General features: G+C 51.7%; 2 protein-coding genes across 2 annotated transcripts in view; one reads left to right on the top strand and one right to left on the bottom strand.

The window, feature by feature from the left end:
• Nucleotides 1-1,377, top strand: part of LOC104835376 (antigen WC1.1-like) — a gene marked incomplete at its 5' end in the record, with an annotated part of 16,793 nt that extends 15,416 nt beyond the window's left edge. The window contains one exon of the mRNA XM_010573325.1: nucleotides 1,229-1,377. Within this exon, the coding sequence (XP_010571627.1) occupies nucleotides 1,229-1,377 (149 nt within the window). The remainder of the gene's footprint in view (nucleotides 1-1,228) is intronic.
• Nucleotides 1,378-4,507: 3,130 nt separating this feature from the next.
• LOC104835375 (olfactory receptor 14J1-like) lies at nucleotides 4,508-5,443 on the bottom strand. Its single transcript, XM_010573324.1, has one exon. The coding sequence runs from the start codon at nucleotides 5,441-5,443 to the stop codon at nucleotides 4,508-4,510; it is 936 nt and encodes a 311-aa protein (XP_010571626.1).
• Between the last annotated feature and the right edge of the window lie 3,647 nt (nucleotides 5,444-9,090).

Below are 9,090 nucleotides of genomic sequence, written 5' to 3'. Positions count from 1 at the left end.
GCACCACACAGCTTGGTGTCATTGGCAAACTTGCTAAGGGTGCCCTTGGTCCCACTGTCTATGTCACTGATGAAGATGTTAAACAGTGCCATTCCCAAAACTGACCCCTGAGGAATGCCAGGTTTTCCCCCTGCAGCCCATGGAGGTTAACGGTGGAGCAGATATCCACCTGCAGCCCATGGAGGACCCCACGCAGGAGCAGCAGGATGTACCCAAAGAAGGCTGCAACCCCCGTGGGAAGCCTGCACAGGAGCAGGCTCCTGGCAGGTCCTGTGGGGAGAGGAGGCCACACTGGAGCACATTTGCTAGGAGGACTTATGACCCCGTGCTACAGCCACATTGGAGCGTCCTGTTCCTGAAGGACTGCACCTTCTGGAAAAGACCCATGATGGAGAAGTTCATGGAGAACTGTCTCCTGTGGGAGGGACTCCACGCTGGAGCAGAGGAAGAGTGTGAGGAGGAAGGAGCGGCAGAGACAACGTGTGATGAACTGACCGCAACCCCCATTCTCCATCCCCCTGTGATGTTTGGAGGGAGGAGGTGAAGAATTTGGGAGTGAATTTGAGCCCGGGAAGAGAGGGGTGGGGGGAAGGTGTTTTAAGATTTGGTTTTATTCCTTGTTACCCTACTCTGATTTGATTGGTAATAAATTAAACTGATTTCCTCCAGTCAAGCTTGTTTTGCCTGTGAAGGTAATTGCTGAGCGATCTCCCTCTCCTTTTCTTGACTCACGAGCTTCTTGTCATATTTTTCTCTCTCCATTCAGCTGAGGAGGGGGAGGGATAGAGCAGCTTGGGGGGCACCTGGCATCCAGCCAGGGTCACCCTGCCACACAAGTAAAACATTTCCTTCCCTTTAAATTGTTTCCTTAATTTCTTTGTTGCTTCATGTTATTTTTTGACATTTTCTGCACCTTTCTATCAGAATCAGGCCTATAACATTAAATACAATAGGTTTGTGTCTCACATGGAGTTCAGTGCCCTAACACACTCCCTGCCCAGGACTGTCCTTGCCACTGCTCACCCTTTCACACAGCCAGTCACACTCTGAGGTATTCAGCTCTCTCAACTGTTACAGAGAAGATGGATGGCCATCTTCAGTGAAACGCTCTGTTTCTGCGTGGCCAGCATCTTTGTGTTACCAGTGCTTCTGGAAGGACTCCCTAAATCAGCAAGACACACTCCCTTCACATTCCCTCCGGGGCACATGAATTGTCCCTGTCTTTTAGGTGAAGAAAAGGACAAGATTGCCCTTACCCAACAAAAGAAACCTAAGCGCAGATGTCTACATCTAATGGAGTTGTCTAGACTTCCCTTTGGAATAAATGGAGAGATTGTCTCCACCAAGAAGCCTGGAGATTTCCTGGTGACCAGCTAAATGCTCCAGAAGGGCGCCCTGGGTCACATTTCCAAGTACCTTATAGGTACATCTGTAACCCTGGGGCAGCTCAGACAGCAACAGTCTCTGTACGTGGACAAATGAATCCAGACCTGAACGTAGGTCTTTCAGTCTTGAGCTGAAACCTACTGAAACGTTATTCTAGGCAAGAACTGAAACCAATCTTCATTTTCAGAGTGTCAGATATTTTGGCTTAGTTCTTATAATTATTTTTTTCTTTTTATTTTTTCATTTGGAAGGACCACATGAGTCCACTACAGTAATTTCCATCTGCCAACATATTAAGATGGAGTTGTTCATCAAAATGCTTTTACTACCACTGCTGAGTGGAAAAATTTTGTTCTGAAAAAATACTATATCTATATTGACGTATTTCCCATCTCTTCTTCAGCCTCTCCTTATTTTGTCTTTACAGAGAACTCCAGAGAACTCCAGGTAAACATTTATTGAGTAATTAAATGTGGGAGATATTTCTGGGCATCACCTAGTTCCCCTCCCTGACCCTACTCAATGAAGGGCTCCCCTCAGTTATGTCTCATCCACAAACATGCTGAGAGTGAACTCTGTCCTATTGTCCAGGCCATCACTTAAGATGTCAGACAACATTACCCCAAGCACTTCTCTCTGAGGGATACCTCTAGAAACTGGCCACCGGCTGGACTTTCTAACAATGATCATTATGTTCCCTGCAGTTGCCGTGACATTTCAAAGACAAAGGACAGCAGCCTTGCAATGACACCAGCCATTTTCCCCAGCACCCTTGGGTGCATCCCCTCTGGACCCATGCACTTGCCTGTGTCCAACTGGCACTAGTGTTCCCCAGCTGCATCTTGCTCTCCCATGGGTGAAGCTTTGCTACCACAGAGGTTGCTAGGAGTCTCAAGGACCAGGGAGACTTGGGGGAAGATCTTACCAGGAAAGGAGTAAGGAAGTGAGGCCATGAGATCCTCAGCCTCTTCCATGTCTGTGCAAGGCCCTTTTGGACAGCACTGCAGGTTAAAGTAATTGAATCTTGCTTGGATTGATCCGTACCTCACTGTCAGGAGGGGATCTTGGGCCAAATTAGCCTCAGATCCCTCAGCTTCTCCTCACAGGCAAAGCGCTCCAGCCCCTGGCTGTCCTGAGGGCCCTTTGCTAAACCCACCCCAGCTTGCCAGTATCATTCCTGAACTGGGGATCTGAAAGCTGGATGGAGTATTCCAGAGAATTCCTTTCCCTTGACCTCCTGGTTGTGCTCCTGGTCATACAGCCCAGGATGCTGGTGGCTTCCCTTGCTGCCAGGGTAGACGGCTGCCTCCTGTCCAGCTCCCTGCCCACCAAGACCTTTCCCACAGGGCTGCTCCCAGACAGGCATCCGCAGCCTGTGCCATTGCCAGGGTGAGTCTCCTGCAGGGGCAGAAACTGCCATTTGTCCTTGTGGGATTTCATGAGTGGAATCGACAGGGAACCAAATTGTTCCCTGACATTGTGTAATTCGTGTTGAATTAAAAGAAGACAATAAGGCTTACATACCAATCGGGAAGGGGGAAGAGACATATTGAAATTTAGCAGATGCCTTGTGTAAATAACAAGGCTTGCTTCAATAGTGCGTAAAGGTCACGGGAAAAGGGCAATGGCTATAACTTACTAGCTAAGGAGGGTAAAGAACAACAGCTATAACTTACTAGATAAGGAGGGAAAAGACAACAGCTACAATTTACCAGATAAGGGGATTAATTCTGCCAAGACTGTACTTCTCCACATCAAAAGACATTCTACATCAAAAGACACTCATCCTTGAGAAGATGGACCGAATCTGCCTAGTAACAAACCTGCACGAGTGAAGAAAGAGGAAGCAGGACAAGGCAGAGACTTACAAGAAAGGGGTGCATGAACTCTATATAAGAAATGTAACTATAACATAAAGTTGCGAGCCATTGGTAGAGCGTGGACTCCCCGGCCGCCCAGCGCTGCTTGCTTGCTATTCTCAATAAATATAAAAATTGGCTCTGTCGGTATATAACAATGAGGTTCCTGCCAATACGTGCTCTCCTCCTCCTTGAACCCCCTTCCCTGAGCAGAGAGGCCTGGGAGACCTTTTCAGTAAAGACTCAGGCAAAGGCGGTATTGAGTCCCTCAGGCCCATTAGTGCCTGCTGTTTATTAGATCACCATGCTCTTTCAGAAGCAGCCCTGCATTTTCCTTGCCCAGCCTTGATCTCTAACACAGCAACTGAAGCTCTTGCCTTTGCTCTTGACTTTTCTTGCAGCCGCCAACTCCAGGTGGTCATCCCCTGGCAGCTGCTCCGTGGCCCCTGTCAGTGTCCTGTCCTGTGTTGGGCCAGCCCCGCTGCCTCACACGTGCTCCCACAGCCCCACTGTGCAGGCACAGCATGGCAAAGGGTGTATTCGGTGTGAGGAACAGTTTCTCTTGCATGAGCCCCATGATATCCCTTTGTGCCCTGTCCCCCTTCTGTTCCTCTTCCTTGAGATAGCCTCTTCCAGGTCCTGGAACCTCTCCAGCCCTATCCACATCCCATGTGGGGTTTTGCCAACAACTGTGCTCGGGGGTCTGTCACGGTCTGCAGAAGGAGAGAGGCTGAGCAGGGCTGGCCATTCCCCCAGTGCAGGCAGTGAGCCCAACAGGAGGAGGGAAATGGCTGTGCACCAAAACTCACCCATAAACCTGTGCTGAGTTGCCAGTGCTGGAAGTGGCCAATTAGCAAGGCCACCAGTGAAAGCTCACTCCAGTCTCACTCTCTAAATCATCACCCTATGCCCATCTCCCCTCTGCCCACAGAGAACCCCAGCACAGCAGCACAGACTTGTAGGGGGGCAATTTCTTCAGCCTGTTCCTGACCTCAGCTTTTGGAAGAAGAGACCAAGCTCCAGACACCAGAACTAAGAAAATCCCCTTTTGTTACAGAGACGTGACAGGGGAGGCCAGCTGTGCCATCGTGCCAGACACATGTGCAAAGACTTCTGGGTCAGACAGGCTGGATTCCTGCCTCTGGGCAAGTGGAGCAGATGCAGACATCACTGGGCAACTATGATTATCACAGATAAAATACCCAAAGCACAGGAGGTTCCCCAGATACATTGGAAATCACTTGTGAAGAGACACAGGCAGCTTATTGCTTCTGAAAGATTACTGATTGAATCAGCTTCTTCAGTGCATCTTGGAGATCCTGGTTCCTAATGCTGTAGAGGAAGGGATTCACTGCTGGAGGCACCACTGAGTACAGAACTGCCACCACCAGATCCAGGGATGGGGAGGAGATGGAGGGGGGCTTCAGGTAGGCAAACGTGGCAGTGCTTACAAACAAGGAGACCACGACGAGGTGAGGGACGCTGGTGGAAAAGGCTTTGTGCCTTCCCTGCTCAGAGGGGATCCTCAGCACAGCCCTGAAGATCTGCACATAGGACAGCACAATGAAAACAAAACATCCAACAGCTAAACAGACAGCAAATACAAGTACCCCAACTTCCCTGAGGTAGGCATCTGAGCAGGCGAGCTTGAGGATCTGGGGGATTTCACAGAAGAACTGGTCCACAGCATTGCCTTGGCAGAGGGGTAGTGAAAATGTATTGGCAGTGTGCAGCACAGCACTGAGAAACCCACTGCCCCAGGCAGCTGCTGCCATGTGGACACAAGCTCTGCTGCCCAGGAGGGTCCCGTAGTGCAGGGGTTTGCAGATGGCAACGTAGCGGTCATAGGCCATGACAGTGAGGAGAGAGTACTCTGCACCAAACAAGAAGAATACAAAGAAGACCTGGGCAGCACATCCCAAGAAGGAAATGGCCCTGGTGTCCCAGAGGGAGTTGGCCATGGCTTTGGGGACAGTGGTGGAGATGGAGCCCAGGTCAAGGAGGGAGAGGTTGAGGAGGAAGAAGTACATGGGTGTGTGGAGGCGGTGGTCACAGGCTATGGTGGTGATGATGAGGCCGTTGGCCAGGAGGGCAGCCAGGTAGATGCCCAGGAAGAGCCAGAAGTGCAAGAGCTGCAGCTCCCGTGTGTCTGCAAATGCCAGGAGGAGGAACTCAGTGATGGAGCTGTGGTTGGACATTTGCTTCCTCCGCACATTGTTACCTGTTGAGGAGCAAAATGCACTAGTGAGTTAGGCCAGACTTCTCTGAGCAAAACATATTGCATGTCTCATTGCAACCCCACATTCAGACTCCCTCATTTTAGGAAGAATTCTCTGCAGCTCCCTTACTTGAGCTCCGGGTTTTGCTGGCTGAGGGGGCAATGGGGAGCAGGGACTCTGTAGTGGGCTCTTGAGCAGCCCTTCTTTCTCTGCAGTGAGAGGGAACTAGGAACACAGGCTGATCTCAAACTGAATGCACTCATGATGTATCAAAGAGCTTTTCAGCATTGCAGTTCTCAAATTGCCCAACTGCAGAACAGAGCTGAGGGGATTCTGTTTTGTTCATTTCGTTCTAGTTGCACTTGCCACATTTAGGAGTGGCTTTGGATGACTGAAATCCCTGACATTTCTAATGCACTCCGAGTGAAATCTTGTGGATCCTGAGAGGCAAAGGGACAGTCCCCTAGTGCAGAGTGAGGAGAGCTGCTCTGCCTATCAGTCCGGGTCTCAGCTGCCCTGTGCTGGCAGCCTGGAGCTGGAGGAGGGTCCCACTCAGGTGTTCCCCTAAAAAGAAACTGGATGCTGCTGAGAGCAGAGGAACCCAGGTTCAAAGAGCAGATGCCAGACTCCTTGGCTTTTCTCAGGGTACTTGAGGAGGACCTCATCTCTCCCCTCTCAGACTGGGACACAGAGGGACCATTGCAGCTGCCCACATACAGCTGCCCAGCAGCATTTCCACAGCCTTAGCACCGAGGTGTCTTCTCCATGGGGATCCTAGCATTATGGGATACTATGGGAGAGCTGTGCCCTTCTGGAGGGCACCCTGCAGCGCAGCAGGACACCCCAAGGAAATAGCTGAATGTCCTGAAGCTGCCCGGAGACTTGGGCACTTTGCTACCATAGACACGTCTGCAAAGCAGGACCCAAAGGGTCGGCTTCTGAACAGGAGAGGAACCTGCCACCCCGACCCCCACCTTCCACACTGACTCAGCAAATCCAACAGTGAGAACCAGGGCAGCACAGGCAGGAGCGGATGACAGTGGAAGGCCACAATCTCCTGCCAAGGGAGGAGGGACACACAAAGATAGACAGAGGGATTTGTCCTTTTCTGGGCTCTGGCTGCTGCAGGGGCAATGCATGCCTCAGACCTCAGGAGTTGGAGGGCAGAGGCTCTGCTTAGGCTGGGAAAGGAGACCAGGGAGGAGTTGCACAGGGGAAGGTGTCTGCGCCCCTGGGACGGCAGGGAGGTGCCCACATCCACCTCCCCAGCGTTTCTGGCAGCAGCTCCCTCTCACTGCCTGCCTGTGTCTCTGCTGCTTGAGGCTGTTCTGCCAGGAGCCCTGTCGCCAGCACAACTCCCTGTCAGTGCTCACAAACCCCATCCCACTTGCGGTGTGTTCACCTCTGCCTGCAAACACCTCGCAGGGGCAGGGTACTGCCCAGGGGCATCTCTGCTTGTGCAGGGGCTAAAGACCAGATCACAGAGAACCTGATATGGCTGGATAGGGGAAGTTGTTGCTGAGCTGATGTGCTTCTTGAGAAACCCCCTCCCTTAACAATGTCATGAGGTAGAGCTGAAGCTGTGAGAAGCCCTGACCCATGCAACACTTTCTTGAGAGCAGAAGGACTGTGCCCTGCTCTGCCCTAGCCTGCTGGGGGTCATGCCTTCCACCCACAGCTTCTCCCTGCATGGTCATGGGGAGCTCCCTGGGCAGGCTGAGAGCTGACACTGGCAGACAGCAGAGTCCCTGCCCCAGCACACATCACCCTGGGCTGCAGGGCACCTGCTTGGAAGGACAGCCATGGGCACCCCTGGGTGCACACCCACCTTCACATCGCTGTAGCCATTGCTGGCAGAAGGAAGCTGTCTTGCAATGTCCCTCTGAGGGTGAAGCAGGGAAGCCCTGCTCTGGAGCATGTCCTCCTCCTCCACACCAGAGAAAAGCAAGGAGACCCATCCTGACAGGTCCCATCAGCCCTGGCACGTGCCATGTCTAGGAGACACTTCCAAGAACTCATCGGCATTGCCCTGCAGCCTGAGACTTACCCTGTCAAGGGCTGTGAAGATTTCTCCCACAGTGAGCTCTCACCTGTCCTCCCACCTCAGACTGCCTTCAACCTCTCTGTCACTTCTCTTGTCTGCTCTCGGTGCCTGCAGGCAGTGCCCTCAGCCCTGCTGCGCTTTGCAGAGGAGCTGCTCCTGGGCAGAGCTGTCTCTCTGCAGTGCTGCCTGCTTGCCATGAGCTCCCTCCAGCCCAGGAGCCCAGCCCAGCTCAGCAGCAGAGGACCAGCCCAAGGCAGCACTTTCTCTGCTCCCTCTGGGCTCCCTCCAGGTGTCCCTGGGGCTCCAAGGGAACCTGCTGGGAAACAGGCTGAAGCAAACACTGGTGTTGCCTCTCTCAGTTAAGGAGAAACACTTCTTTCCTGAAATAAAATTCTCCTCTCAGAGACAAAGTTACATCTACATGCCACATTTTTTGGTTTATTCTTAGACAGGATACCCAGAGAGAGGCAGGCAGGGATCTCCTTTACCCCTGCTGAGGGAAGGGATCCATGGGTCAATGGAGGCATCTCATCCTGCGTTTCTACTCATGGCATTTGAAGGAGGCTCAGCTCCCTCCCATGCACACCACAAAGCCACAGGAGGTGGGATTCCTCTTGCCTCAGTTCAGGTGTGAGCAAAATGGACACCTGCATGGGAGCTCCTTGTCTCAGCTCCCATCTGAATTAATGGAGAGGAAAGGCAGGAGTCAGGTGTTCAGATGCAAATCCCTGGTGACATTTGAACTGCCAGAGGTGGTCCAAGATACATGTAGGTAACAGCAAACTGTAACGCAGAAGTTCATAGAGACAGGGCAACGTCTTGGGAATCATGTATGAGCCTGGGGGAAATTCCTTTGGCCAAGTGGCATGACAGCTTATGCCAAACTATAAGCCAAAAGAAGCTTCTCCTTATCTCCATGGCACTTGATACAGGTATTCATATGAATGACTGCAGTCACGTACCTTAGCGAGAGCTGGGTCTCTCTCTTTTCCATCAGCTGAATTTACTATACCTCCACTGACTATAATGGCATATGTCCCATGTTCGTCCCCACACTGCCTGACAGAATTCAGGGCTGGTCCTGTGCTCAATGTCCAACTCCAGGGCCACAGAGCTACACGAGATGCCAAGGCTGGCAGGGACCTCACAGGAGCTGCTGGAAAGCAATTCCCATTCAGGGTGGGTGCATCACAGATGTCCCAGACGGCATCACAGAGAGTGCGATTTGGTGCCTGTTTGCCATACACTAAAGCCATCAGTCAGAGGCATCAGTCATCAGAGAGGCAAGGTCTGCTCCTTCTCCACCCAAGAGCTGCAGGCATTGCATGAACAGGAAGCATGTCGCACAGGGGTTTTTACTCACTCCCTTGATGATCCAGTCAATGAAAAGACCAAGAATTTTCAGAGTGTGCCTGGATACATCTTGTCTTCAAGCACATCATCCTCCAAGCACAGCAATGGTCCATGTCAAAAGTCAGTAGAAACTCTGAAAGGAATTCAAGGGCACCAAGATGAACTTTTGGTACTTCAGGAACTGTTACAGAAGAAAAAGAGATAAGGTAGGACCACTGCTGAAATGAGG

The sequence above is a fragment of the Haliaeetus leucocephalus genome, unplaced genomic scaffold (genome assembly GCF_000737465.1).
Source record: "Haliaeetus leucocephalus isolate CR32 unplaced genomic scaffold, Haliaeetus_leucocephalus-4.0 Scaffold378, whole genome shotgun sequence".
Taxonomy (NCBI): domain Eukaryota; kingdom Metazoa; phylum Chordata; class Aves; order Accipitriformes; family Accipitridae; genus Haliaeetus; species Haliaeetus leucocephalus.
The sequence above is the reverse complement of the archived record's forward strand: the minus strand, read 5'-3'. Positions and strand labels throughout refer to the sequence as shown.